This window comes from Hyposmocoma kahamanoa, unplaced genomic scaffold, assembly GCF_003589595.1.
Source record: "Hyposmocoma kahamanoa isolate Upper Pololo Valley unplaced genomic scaffold, ASM358959v1 85, whole genome shotgun sequence".
Taxonomy (NCBI): domain Eukaryota; kingdom Metazoa; phylum Arthropoda; class Insecta; order Lepidoptera; family Cosmopterigidae; genus Hyposmocoma; species Hyposmocoma kahamanoa.
In genome coordinates, this window is record NW_020654242.1 from 1 (window position 1) to 15,130 (window position 15,130).

Sequence of the window (15,130 nt, forward strand, 5' to 3'; positions counted from 1 at the left end):
AAAAAAACATTCAAGACAAGCGCAGTTGATTTGCACGATTTAACCTTCACTGGGTTCGCGGAGTAGCAAATTAATTTACTTCCATTTTATTTGAAAGTGATTTGGGAAGATTATTGTTACACGATGCAGTGCACATCGCGAGCCGATCCCTCCTAGTCTTACTTCGCCTAAAATCGGCAGGAAGGCGTTTGATAGTAAGTATTTATAAAGTAATATCATAGTTTTCAAACCGTACAATTGCGCAAGAACGGCGCGGCGGGGTACTCGAGGGGAGTCGGGCAGCGCGTGCCGCATCCTGCAAACACGCTTAGTTCGCCGGATCGAGGTCTAAGGGATTGTGTGCATGTTTTAAACACATTTAAAAAAAAAATTTAAATGTCTTTAATCTGTCAATTATAATTTCATAAACCGTATCACAAAGGCGCTCTTTTTAGTTCTGAACCAAAATTATATTGTCTATGGTACTCGCCACTGTAGGATTTCCTTATAGTAGCGAGTAGTCTGTACACAGACCTCTATGACTTTCAATAATCTCAGTACAGAATACTAAAAAAACCGACCTCAAAAGTATGTGGAATTTGTCGTTTGCCAAGTTTTATTGAAATCGGTTACCTGAAAGTGCGCAAACCCGGATTCATCCCCTAGTTCGCCACTATACGGGACCTTGACACAGGAGATAATAAAAATCGGTTCTCACTACTCAAAGTATATTGAGAGAAAAACGCCTTGAATTGGAGAAATAGCAAAATCAACCATTAAAGTAATTGCTCCTGAATTAATGTTAGGCGCTATTTATAAAAATGAATCTTCATGCGTGAACAGCCACCCTTAGAGGTGGATGATTTTCTTCAAATTTGAATGAGACCACTACTGAGGTACCCCCTTTCCAACAAAAAGAGAGTCATCAAAATCGGTTCACAAATTCCGGAGTTATCGCGTAAAATAACAAACATACAATAAAAATATAAAACAAAAAACATGCAGTCGAATTGAGACCTCCTTTTTTTTGACTTTACAGAGAAAAATAAATATGTAATATTTATAATATACTATAATTTTGTATGAAATAATAATAATTCATGTATGTACATATTTCGCACTGTTAGTACAATAGTGTAGTAACTCAAAAAAGTGGACTTTCTCAGATTCGATGAAAAACGAATTACTCACTTCCCGCAAAACATCGTTCAATTTTATGTATATGTTACAGTTTATTATAGGCACTTAAACAATGTCTCAAATATATTTAAAAATAAAATAGACAAAACAATTTCATATTATAATTATTAATACAAAGATCGAACACTCAGAAAAAATTCCTTCGATACGGCCGGATTCGAACCGACGTCTTCTAGCATACCGTGCCAGACGCTATACCAACTAAGCCACGGAACGAACCAGCGGACCTCACGAATTTTTCTATGTGCTTGTCGTGTCTTTGTATTTGGTTTTTCAACGTCTTTCAACGTCGTTTTTGAATAAGGATTATTTTGGCCAGAACTAGCTCACATAAAGTATGTCTTATTTTGAGTGAAGTAGATATTTTTTTATTGTTTCTTACAATATTTTACCGACGGTTCTTTGGACGTGTAGAGAATCATATTTTACGTTCAGTAATGATATAATATTAAATTTCACATGTTTTGAGTTACAACACTATTGTAATAATAGCAGTGCAATAAGACGATAGTGAAGTTATAAAATTATAATTTAAAATCTGTAATGTAAAATAAATAAAACCTGAATCTATTTCTCTTGTTAAGGATTATCAATATTTATTATTATCACTTGTATAATTAAATTGAACATAATAATTTATAAAACACAAAACATGAATTCCCAAACTAACTGCTTTTTTTATAATTTATTACCAAATTCTTAGGTTTTCGCAATTGTTACACATAGGAAATGAAACTACTACATATATGTCCCATGGGACCTGTAAAGGGCCCGAAACGTAGGTTTGTTTGAAAAAAACAAATATACGCAATTTAAATCCGGAAAAAAGTTTCATTTCCTATATTATCAAATTTTTTAGTTTATTATTATTATCTAATTTCAGAATGCAAAGATTACCAAGAGGAACTGGTATACCCGTGTTCCAAGAATCAGGTTGGTGGATGTTCCAGAATCAACAACTGTGGACACGCTAGTGAGGAACTCATTCTTGGGGGAGAGATGCCCACTGTTAGACAATTCCCGCATATGGTAAGTGGAGAGAAAGAAAAAAAAAGATATACTGTGTACGTAATAAAAATGTTAAACTACCTTGACCAATCAATATACAATAATTAAAGCCCAGCGATCGAAACTTTCCTAGCATCCACTCTTTGTAGTAGCGGTAGAGCTTCTTGTGAAAAAAAATCTTTTAATTGCAGCAAGACACAAAGAACCGTGTCACGCCTTCATTCGCCTTTAGCATCGAATACTTTTAACCGACTTCAAAAAAAGGAGGAGGTTCTCAATTCGACAGTACGTTTTGTTTTTGTATGTATGTACGGGATAACTCGGCATTTGTGAAGTGATTTTGATGATTCTTTTTTTTTGTTGGAAAGAGGGTACCTCAGGTGTGGTCCCATTTATACTTGAAGAAAGTATACCAACTCTAAGGGTGGTAAACTAAGGGAATAATGACTTTTGAAGTCGGTTTTTGCTAGTACTCTTTTCTGAGATTGTTAGTATTCGTGATAAGCGAAATAGAGTTCCTTTGTTTTTACAATAAGATTCCGGAGCATATATTAAGTTTATCATTTCCTAAGTTTAAAAACTACATTAAAAATATTTTGATCGAAAAATCATATTACAAAATTGAAGACTACGTGTTAGATAAAGATGTATGGAAATACGACATGGCTTCAGAATCCACACTAATTTGATTCAAAGTGCATAGCATTTAAATTTATTTGAAAAGAGCAATCCCTAGAGTTTATTGCTCGTTCTTCTCAGGGAGGTCAGCGTAGTGAACGAGCAGTAGCTTAAATGTGACGTTTTGAAGTGTAAATTTATTTTACCTATGGAATCATTGGCTTACAAATAAATGGACGACGGGTCTAATACAAAAACCACGAAAAAAATGTCCCCAGTCAACCTATTTAAACGTAGTGACATTTCAAGGAATATGAAAAAACTAAAACGTTGAATTTAAATTGTAATGTCATCGCAGTACTGTCTAATTTTGCTTGCTTCTCTGTCAGTCGAACAAACGAAGACTAGAGCGTGAATGACGCTCTGTATACGATTTTAACGTCCTATAAGTTCGGACGCTTTTTAGCGCGGACCCGACGTCCATATAATTGTAAGTCAATGTACGGAATAAATAATCTTTGATTTTGACTTTGGTATAAACTTACTACTGACTCTTGGTAAAATATAGTATTGTATAAACATCAACACGCCAAATCGTCGTTAAGAGTCTATACTATACATACGGCTTTGGTTAATTCCAAATAACAGAGAAAGTGTTCATCTACCACTATCAAAAAATACATAGTGAAATTGAAAATATACAACGGTGTGAAAACACTCTTAAAAATGTTCACGATTGAAAAAAAAACACAAACTTACCTCGAAATTTTACAAGAAAACTATTGTATTCAATAGGTACTTTGCATATGATAATGTTTATATATCAACATCAACTGAACTAATTAGTACACGAAATACATTTTTCAAATGTCTTTAATTATGTTTTGTTTGGGATGTAAGGGGGGCACACACCATCACAGCTCTTATTGTCAACCTCACCTGCACGCGGTACATCCTGCAGTAACCGACGAGGCTCTGGCGACCGGTAGTAGGCGGTATAGCCCTTCCCCACATTGGCGCTGTCAAATCTGCTGGTTACCGACGGGCAGCAGCGTCGGTAGTACAAAGGCAGCGCCCTGCGATCTCCAACCCGCATGCCCAGCGTGGAGATTATGGGCAATAACCCCCTTCATGGACGGCACAACCAATCGAAGGCCCCCAGTTCCCGGTCGCCCCGCTATTCCTGGTCACGGTAGCGGCCATGGTACCGGCGGGGTAGGGGGTGCTAAGAATCCCCGGGCTACCGCAGGCTACCAAAAACAATTGACCCTGGCTACGTTTAACGGACGAACTCTTAGGCTTGACGAACACCTTGCACAGTTGGAAGTGGAACTGGAGAACATTAGATGGCATGTTCTGAGGCTGTGTGAAGTCCAAAGAGAGGGAGAGGACACCATAACCCTAGACTCGGGCCATCTACTGTACTTCCGCGAGGGTGATCAAACATCCCAAGGTGGTATAGGATTCCTCGTCAACAGAGTCCTCTCTAACAACGTTGAAGAGATCTCCAGTGTGTCGAACAGGGTAGCGTACCTGATCCTTCGGCTATCAAAAAGGTATAGCCTGAAGATCATTCAGGCCTACACACCGACCTCGACACATTCGGATGACGATGTAGAAGATATGTACGAGGACATATCGAAAGCCTTACACAACACCACCAAGGCTCACTTCAACGTTGTTATGGGGGACTTTAACGCTAAAGTGGGATTCCCAAATCTTGACGAGTCTCGAGTCGGCCCGCATAGTTATGGAGTAAGGAATCACAGGGGGCAAACGCTAGTCAACTTCCTCGAGCACGAGGGGCTCTTCTTGATGAATTCGTTCTTCAAGAAGAAGCCTCAAAGGAAGTGGACTTGGCGAAGCCCCGACGCTGTGACTAAAAATGAGATCGATTTCATCCTGACGGACAAGAGACACATATTCAGAGATGTTTCAGTGATCAACAGGGTTAGCACCGGATCTGATCACCGACTTGTACGAGGCTCTCTGAATATCGATGTCAAACTTGAAAGAAGCCGCTTGATGAAGTCCACGCTCCGTCCTAATCCACTCCAGATCATGGCGGGCTCCGAGAAGTTCCATGAACTTCTCGAAGCGAGATTCGTCGAGCTGGAACCCACCGAGGACGTTGACGAGGCCCTACAAGGCGTGGGTGGGACGCTGAGAAGCGAGGGCATCAAATTCTGTCAATTGCAGCGTACGGGAAAGAAGTCTAAACTCTCGGATGAGACTCTGCGACTTACGACGAAAAGACGCGATGACATCCAGGCCACTTCGTCAGAGAGGTCATACCTAAACAAGCAGATTGCGAAGATGGTACGGCGTGACCTTCGGAGCTCCAATACACGCCTCATTGAGGAGGCGATAGAGCGAAACTGAGGGTCCAAAGTATTCACTCAGCAGCTTGGAAGGAGCCAACTGACGAAGCTTACAACGCACGATGGCCTAACCGTTACGTCAAAGCCGCAGATACTCGCCGAGATAGAGGACTTCTATGGCCGTTTGTACGCTGTAAATGCTCCTCGGGTCCAGCGTGACAATCACGATTTGAGAGCCACCTTGACGCGCCACTATACCGACGACCTGCCAGAAATCAGTCAAGACGAGATCGTGTTGGCTCTAAAACAGTTTAAAAATGGAAAAGCCCCCGGTGAAGACGGAGTTACTTCGGAGCTTTTGAAGTCTGGAGGAGTTCCTATTATCCAGGAACTTCAGAAGCTCTTTAACTTGGTCATTCACTGCGGGAGAACTCCACGGGCGTGGAACAGGAGTATTGTAGTTCTCTTCTTTAAAAAGGGAGATAAAACTCTACTGAAAAACTACCGACCCATCTCACTCCTGAGTCACGTCTACAAGCTGTTTTCTAGAGTCATCACGAATCGCCTCGCGAGAAGACTCGACGAGTTTCAGCCACCGGAACAGGCCGGGTTTCGGGGAGGATATGGCACCATAGACCACATACACACAGTGAGGCAGATTATACAGAAGTCCGAAGAGTATAATCGGCCCCTGTGTTTAGCTTTCGTGGACTATGAGAAGGCCTTTGACTCTGTCGAAACCTGGGCTGTCCTGGAATTCTTGCAGCGGTGCCAAGTGGACTATCGTTATATACAAGTGTTGAGATGTCTTTACGATGGTCCAAGTACAGGACCAGCAGTCTGAACCTATCCAATTACGCAGAGGGGTGAGACAGGGGGATGTCATATCCCCGAAATTGTTCACCGCTGCATTGGAGGATATGTTTAAGACGCTGGACTGGAAAAGGATGGGCATTAACATAAACGGCGAGTACATCTCACACTTGCGATTTGCAGATGACATAGTCCTAATGGCAGAATCGCTGGAGGAACTGGATCAGATGCTGAACAGCCTAGCATCCGCCTCGCGGCGGATTGGTCTCGGCATGAACTTTGATAAAACCAAAGTCATGATCAATGACCACATTGATCCGAGACCCATCTGCGTCAATGGCCACCTTCTTGAAGTTGTTTCCGAATACACTTACCTCGGGCAGATTCTGCAGTTAGGTAGAAATAACTTCGAGAAGGAGGCCAGGAGGAGGATTCAGCTTGGCTGGGCAACGTTTGGGAAGCTACGTCGAGTCTTTTCGTCACCCATCCCGCAGAGCTTAAAAACAAAGGTTTTCAACCAGTGCGTCCTACCAGTTCTAACGTACGGAGCCGAGTCGTGGACACTCACGATACGGCTAGTCCACCAGTTTAAAGTCGCTCAGCGAGCTATAGAACGAGCTATGCTCGGAGTTTCTCTGAAAGATAAACTCCGTAATGAGGTTATCAGACAGAGAACCAAAGTGATCGACATAGCTCTTCGGATAAGCAAGCTGAAGTGGCAGTGGGCTGGGCATATCTGCCGAAGAACCGACAACCGCTGGGGTAAACGAGTTCTTGAGTGGAGACCACGACTTGGCAAACGTAGTGTGGGACGCCCTCCAGCCAGATGGAGTGACGATCTGCGGAAGATTGCTGGCAGGAAATGGATGCGTCAAGCCGAGAACAGGGCGAAATGGCGTGCATTAGGGGAGGCCTATGTCCAGCAGTGGACTGCAATAGGCTGATGATGATGATGATGTTTTGTTTGTAAAAGAATAAATTCTGAAATAAAGCCAGTGTCCCTGTAGCAAAATGAACCGTATTAGTACGGGATAAAATTTTATTCCAGCTGAGATAGCATCAACTCTTAAGGGCTATATCTGAAAACGGACTTAACGAAATTGTGGGAAGCCAATAGGTTGCGAGCTAGGAAGGGTTATAATAGCATACCCTTATAGCAGCATAGACGATGAATCTATTTACATTTCGACGATTACTCGAGCCTATAACGAAGATTTATTCCAGTGTTGAGCGGTCTGCTGCAGTGTCGCTTGAATAATAATCAATCCATTATTCCTAGGCTCTGCTGGGTTTTGGAGATAGAGATAATCTGGAATGGCTATGCGCAGGATCCGTCATTAGCGAGAAATTCATACTCACGGCTGGACATTGCACTTTTGAAAGACAGAAGTAAGTAGCCATTTAGTACTCATTTTTATTTATTTATTAAAATTACACAGTATTACATTAAATTACCAAGGCACTATCAAATCCAATAACTAGATAATATTGATAGTATTTTACAAAACTTCAAACGTTCATCTCACACATAACCACCCATCTACTTGCAAAAAAAATCACAGTCTGATACAGATACGAGAAGTGCATTAAAACAGTGTAGAGTGCGAACAAGTGGTAATTTACAGTGTGCACCGGCAGTACTGCCAGAAGATGGTGTCCACGTGGCCGCAAATTAAATTTATTTAGCAGGGGACGAACAGGAGCACCAGTTGTTCCACTAATTCTGGGCAATTCTACAGCAATAGTCATCTGACCATACTTACGTCTTACTTCTAAAAAATTACCAAGACGCCAAGGAGGAATTTCATAGGGTATAAAAATGGATAGTACCTGTAAATTGACTTACATAGAATCTTAAAAACGTTAAATTTCCTCGAGAAGCTGGACGTAAGTAATCTTTCGAGGGTTCCAAATTATTGAAGCCACCTCTAGTTTACTTTTGAGCGGTATATCGACTAGAGCTTGAAAGTGATAGAATTGGTCTGGCAATCAACAGGGCGAAAACAAAAATAATGGTAGTGGACCGCGCCGGGAAGTTAACAAACACCACTTGCTGGCATTTCTAGTATTGACATCGTCGACGACTATATCTACCTGGGTTCCCAAATTCGTAGTATTGGCAGCTGTTTCCCTGAGATAAAGCGTCGTATTGGAATGGCAAAGGATGCTATTACCCTCCTATACAACATTTGGAAGAAGAGAGGAATTGGTGTCAAAACTACGTACGTGCTTTGGTGTTTCCCATTTTCCTATATAGTGAGGAGGCATGGTCAATTCTGACAAAGGAAAGACAGAATTGATGCGTTCAAAATGTAGTGCAGGAGATGGATGTTGAGACTACCTTGGACCGCCAAAAGTACCAATGCATCAATCCTGTCTCAGCTTCAAATTAAGACTCGGTTTGCCACCATATGCCACCAATGTATTCTTTTATATTTCGTCCACATGATGCGCTGAGGCGATGAAAATTTGGAAACTGATTGTAGTTGGTAATACGGAAGGAAGGCGAGTACGAGGCCGTGCATCAAAGAGATGGATCGCCCAAGTGAAAGACTCAACGTCCTCCAAATTTTGCGCCGTCATCAGGGATGCGATGGATAGAAACAGATGGAGGCAGATCATCCGCTTCAGAAGTAGGTACGAAGCTGACTACGATCATCAGACATGAGGGAACGACGAGAGAGAGAGACAGAGATAGTAAATAAGTTTGATAACCCTAGGATCATAAAAATCACGAGTGTTCCTTATCTGTAATGTCTGGGTTATATTAGGTAGTGAACATTATCCCGAGAATGCCCGGTCTTAGACCGTATGCTCGTCTTAAGCCCGCTCCACATTTTTGCCAAAACTTCACGAGAACAGCCAAATACGAGAGCGTAGTGACCATATTCGTTAAGTCTCGCCTGTGTTCGTGTGGTCTCCACTTCGTGTCGGTATTTCGGACCCGAATCAAAGGGCTCGCGTGTAGTTTTGTGTTTGCGCGAGACCCTTTCTTCCACATTCTCGTCACGGCGCGGCAATCCGCCGGCAGTAGCCGCAGTGTTCTGTTGCAATGTATTGATGTCATTCACCATCTGCGTCTATTCCAAGTCTCTTAACAAGTTTCTTTTTCTCGAATTAACAAAAAATTATAATATGCTATAGCACATAATGCTTCAGCAACAGACGATCTAACACGTCCATCTTGTATGACTACCGAACGGACAACTGAGCCTCTCTCGGTCTCGTCCTGTCTCGGCAAGACCCGAGACCGGGATGTTTCGACGAGAATGTAGAGTACACTTTAAAGCAGAACACATGTCGCTTTTAAGAAAATGGCATGGAAGTGGTGATGGAAATCGTTGGGAAAAAACATATACACCGGGAAGGTTCACAGTTTCTAGTAACCATGCCGTCGAACCATGGTTTTAACAATTGTTTAAATTAAGAGAAATTAATTTGAATAAAAAATGATAAAGTAACTCTGACTTTTCATGGGACATTTCGTTGTCTTTTCCAGTGGCAACGTAACTCACGTTCTTGTAGGCGGTTTAAAACGCTCAGAAATGGACAAAGCGAAGATACATCGCATCAAGAGGATCATCAAACATCCGGAGTACAAGCCGCCGGCAATATATAATGATATCGCCTTGTTGGAGTTGGAGGTTCCGTAAGTGTTTTTAAAAAAATATTTATTTAACACAATTCTACATTGACCCGCACGCGGGACATCAGAGCTGGCGACATCATGAATACCGTTTGGCAAGCCACTCGACCACGGATATATTCCAATACTGTCAATCTCGTTGCTGCCAGTTGTTTTTGATGTCATTTTTCCAACTCATTTGTAATGTTCTGGCTGCCATAAATTGTCCTTTGCTACGAACGAAACATAACCATGTTTCGCAAGGCTATTTGTCCAACGGCTGGTTGTTAAATCTCAACTGTTGTAATTTATAATATCTTTGTTTATTACCGTTATCTATTTTCTCCAGTCTCACCCTAAGCAAAGAAGTAGTCCCAGCTTGTCTGAATATCGATGACCAGGTGAAAGACCATCGAGCCTTCGCCACGGGATGGGGAGCTACCATATATAAAAACCGGACATCTAACATTGAGATTTTGCAAAAGGTAAGAAAATATAGGACTACGTATTATTTTCTTGGGAGTCCGACCAGGTGAAGGAAGAACCTCGGTCACGGGGTGAAAACCTACTGCGTACAATAATCAAGACTGTAACATTGTCTGTGCAAAAGGTATGGGTATCACCAGGTCGAATTGTAGCTTCTTGTGGGGTTGTAGTAGGAGACTAGATGAACCTTCTAGGTCAGTATTTCTTAACCTGTGGTCAATGGAGCCCTAGTGTATGGAGGTCACACCGTCACAAGCTGTGGAAAGAACCTTTTGATTGGACTTCCAAAGAAAAAGGTATCTGGTTGAAAACAATTCAACCTGAGCCACTGGAAGTTCCATGGATTGATAACTGTACGCTGAACAGACTTAGTGTTGTGACGGCCCTGAGGTTGCGCTCTGGGCACATTCCTTCAAAGAAGTTTACCTTTTTGATGGGCATTACACCAACTCCGTATTGTAACAAATGCGGCGTCATTGAAGACGTTTATCACGTTTTGATGGAATGTGTTCGGACCGAGAGACTCAGAAGACAGTTGGGCAGTGTGGTTAACATACGACAGACTGGGTGGTGTAACACTATACTGGCCGTTCCTACGTCGAATGAAGCCAAGATACTGTACAAAATATATTTAGATAGTCTTAATCTAGGTTAGATGTATAAATTAAGTAGCATTACAGAGCGACATTACCATTGGAGACATGGTAAAGCTCCTTAAATGTAGATATAAAAAAAATCCGTATGTGTATCTGTTGCACAGATTTTGTAAGCGCTAAAGTTTACCTAAAAGATTCTCATTAAGGTCAATTATACGGATATCAGCATAATCTAGTAAAAGTTCCAATCAAACATTAAAGAATTAATTTTCATACGCGATGCGTATGTTCACTTAATTTATTTTATTTTGCTCATTTATTTATTCATTTCTTTTTAACCGACTTCAAAAAAGGAGGGGGTTCTCAATTCGACTGTATGTTGAATTTTTTTCTTTTCTTTTTTGTATGTATGTTACGCGATAACTCCGGTAGTTGTGAACCGATTTTCATGATTCTTTTTTTGTTGGAAAGGGGGTATTTCCATAGTGGTCCCATTTCATTTTGAAGAAAATCATCCACCTCAAAGGGTGGCTGTTCACGCATGAAGATTCATTTTATAAATAGCACCTAACTTTAATTTAGGAGCAATTACTTTTAGCAATTATTTAGTTGAGTTTGCTATTTCTCCAATTCAAGGCGTTTTTCTCTCGAAATACTTTGAGTAGTGTCGTAGTGAGAACCTATTTTTATTATCTCCAGCGTCAAGTCCTGTATAGTGGCGAACTAGGGGATATTTCAATGAAACTTAGCAAATAGACGTAATTCCACGTACTTTTGAGGTCGGTTTTTTTTGTACTCTGTACTGAGATTATATAGTTACAGTTTGATATTTTTATAATGTTAGAAGTATTTATGATTTAGTGTTAAGTTGTATTCATATGTAGGTATAGTGTATAATACTTATTAATATTGAGTTTTATTGTGTATAGTAAGTATTGTTTGTATGTAAGTGTACGTATTTAGTTTACTTAATTTGTTTCACAATTATATGAATGTATATAATCTGTATAATTATTTATCACGCTTATGGACACCCCGTGCTCTGTTTTTATTTTAATGTATAAATCGAGGATAACTGTTACTGGCTTTGTAATATGTAATTTAATTTTTTGTAACCTATCATTATTGCTGTTGTTATCCCAAATAAATAAATAAATAAATAAAATAAATAAAAGTAACAGCAGCGATTGCGCAAGTCCCACCTTGGTCTTCACTTTGTATTAGTATAAGTAATTAGCATGTAAGTGTTTTGGTTATTGATTACTGTAAGTCATCGAGTATATAACCAGAAATAGAGACGAAATAAGATCCTTCCATCCCTGGCAACTCATCAGGCAAATGGGCCTTATATCACTTTTAAATATCAACTCTCGTTTGCGCTGAAATCACAAAATAAAAAGCTGAAATAGAACAGCGAAACAACTGACCTGTGTCTACGTCTGTGTATATTCCAAAAATATTCTGCATTTATTGTAATAAAGGTAATATCTCTAACAATGGGGGCTGTTCCATTCGGTGATGTGGGGAAAACATTAAAGCATCTCATTGTTTTGTAATTAGAAACGGAATCACATTTCATCGGTAATTAAATATTAAATACGTGATTTTTAAATTTTCGTCCATTATAGCAAAGCTTAAGTTAAACTGGTCGATTTGAAATGAAACAATTGACGACACCCGTCAATTGTTTCGAATTCGGGCTGGCCAATCGGAGCGCAGTTGTCGTCGTAATGATTTGACAGAATAGTTTTGAAACAAATTAAATGACATTTCACCTCTATTGCTGGTTATATACTCTATGCAGTAAGTTTACATTGTGTTTTTATAAATAAATAAGCAAGTGCTTCTATTCCAGATGTTTCTAACGAAATTCAGCATAGAAGAATGTCAGAGGTTACTCCGTAGTCCTAAGGTTATTATCATTGATCCCACCACGCAGTCGTGCTATGGCGATCATACGCAATCTAAAGACTATTGTCAGGTAGGAAAATCTCTTTATTTTTAACCAACTTTAAAAAACGACGAGGTTCTCAAATCGATTGAATTTTTTTGGGTGTGTATTACGCGATTACACTGACATTTCGTTGGGGATAGTGCAAGGCCGCGTAAGTGGCATGGGTAAAAGGCGCGTACCTGCAGTAAACCAAATTATATACAGGAGAGGGATTTTAACGTTATTAGTTATATTCACGTCTCCCGTTTCGGTACCCGACTGCTGATCTATACAATTCATTCAAAGTTCTTACAGTCAGGCAGCTCTTTATTTTGTTTACTGTTTTGAAACAACACTCTCAGACATCTTTCACTCCCTTCTGGCTTCGCGACGCATAAATATGCTCGTATGTCCTTCAAAATTAGTTTCGACAACAACTGCTCAGCGTTTCTTTCAATTCCTAGGCCCTTTCTTATATAATAAATTAAATAATATATCCCCTTTTTGTGAACTCTCCAAATACGAATGCAAACTAAAATTGACCAGATATCTCTTGCTCCTTAAGTACGAGTATGATGAGACTGAAAATCTACTAAAAGTCGTCAAATAACCTCACACTTCCACACTCACAAACACACACACACACACACACACACACACACACACAGACACACAATCACCCACACACTCAGACACACACTCACTCATGCACTCAGACACACTCACTCACGCGCTCACGCGCGCACACATAATTTGTTTTACTTATTTTTTACTTCCTCCTCAGTACTCTGTATTTCGTCATTACTACTAACATGACTATCCTAGGGGTTGGGTGCCTGGAGACCCATATTACAAGCTCTGCTTAGTTTGGGCTACAGTCTCCCACAATACATTACTCTAAGCTTACGTAATAATGTATATTTACTGTAATTGTAACGTTTCTTTGTATTGTGTTGTGGAGATAAATAAAGATATTTATTATTATTATTATATTACTTTGATATTTTAATGGAAAAGATTTTCATTTTTGCACAGTAACCATTAATTTATGTTGTCTACGGTCACACCAGAGAACTAACAGTAACGAGAATGGAGACTCTCCGCCCCTCCCTAGCTTTAGATGTCGCACCACGTCCCGCACATTGACGGTCACATTGACTAAACGGCAACAAGGCTGTCAGCAAGTCGTTTTCGCGATAAGACGGCTTTGATATTTGAATATAGTTTTCATTTATTCATTACGAAACTTGTACGTTGATATGTAACATCATTGCACTATTTATAATGGTCGTGAATTGTGTTGTGTATGGCTGTTTATAATCATCTAAATGGGATAAAGTGAGGAGTTTCTTCCGTTTTCCAGAAGCTGGAACGAAGTAAGTAAAGAAAACTTGTCCGAGACTCATTCAGTTATTGTTTTCTTTATTTATTTAGTGCTGAGTAATATATAACACAGATTTATTATATCCTGATGACCTAGTAGACAAGGGTTCTCGTATTTTCAATTTGTATTACCGATAAATAATATACAGTGAATATGCCTTATTATTAACTAGGTAACCTTGGACACGCAATTTCAAATACTTTGGTTACCTTATTTAAAAGTACCTGTCCAAAATATAACATTTTAAGTGCTTTTAATATATTTTTAAAATAAATCTTCAATATTATTCTAGTTAGTGTATTAATGAAAAATATAATATTGTATCGATGTAAATATTATTACAATCATTATTACGGATAAGACATTCGCGTTAGAATTTTCGTTATATTGCCGCTCTGACCCCGTAACGTAATAGTACGACAAAGTGATGGGTACCCTGCCACTTCACGCACACATTTGCGCGTGTGCAGATAGCCTTGCTGTATGTAGTAGTTGTAGATAAATAACTTTCGACTGTTGTATGGAGTGTCCGGGGTGTGCTCACACTAATAGATTCCCGTAAATCACGCTAATTTGGTGGCTACGACATTCACGCGAATTTGATTTGGCCACTAAATTCCGAAAATGGAAACTCATAGTCCAATTATAGTTAAGCCTAATTGCACTATCCACGATGATCTGTGAACCGATTTTGATGATTCTCTTTTTGTTTGAAAGGGGGTTGTAGTTGGCGAAATATTGTTCTCACCGATTCGTCTTACCGCTTCATCTTTGAAGCACAATAGGACAAAAAAGTGAACCGTCTCGGTAACTTGGTACTTGGTACTTGGTGTAGCGGGCTGGTGTCCGCAACTCGACGTCAAGGCGCCTATTTGGCGTGTGGTGGGTGCAGGGTCCTACTCGTGCGACCCAAGTTCCTCCAGGAATCTCAGCAACCTCTTCGGTTTGCTGAAGACTTCGGGGAGCGACCTTGGCACTCCAAGGTACTTTGCCCTGTAGTTGGCCACGCCGGAGCACTGTAGTAGGATGTGCGCAGCCGTTTCCTCCCCCTCCATGCACGCTCTGCATAGAGGGCTGTTTGTGATACCTAAATTGAAAAGGTGTTCATTGTATGGACCATGACCCGTTAGGGCGGCAGTTAGAGTGCGAAGCTCTTGCCTTTTGAGT

The 15,130-nt window shown here is 40.3% G+C and overlaps 2 protein-coding genes across 2 annotated transcripts in view; both read left to right on the forward strand.

Annotated features, from left to right (window-relative positions):
* Window positions 1-129: 129 nt before the first annotated feature.
* Window positions 130-12,651, forward strand: LOC113234583 (serine protease 27-like; the record flags this gene model as incomplete). Its single annotated transcript, XM_026469935.1, has 6 exons — window positions 130-194; window positions 2,063-2,208; window positions 7,219-7,328; window positions 9,439-9,588; window positions 9,914-10,049; window positions 12,502-12,651. Coding segments are annotated over 6 exons (757 nt in total), but the record flags the coding sequence as incomplete, so codon positions are not given.
* Window positions 12,652-13,391: 740 nt separating this feature from the next.
* The window catches only part of LOC113234588 (serine protease snake-like), a 42,635-nt gene continuing 40,896 nt past the window's right edge, over window positions 13,392-15,130 (forward strand). Inside the window, exon 1 of the mRNA XM_026469941.1 lies at window positions 13,392-13,411. Coding sequence (XP_026325726.1) covers window positions 13,392-13,411 — 20 coding nt within the window. The remainder of the gene's footprint in view (window positions 13,412-15,130) is intronic.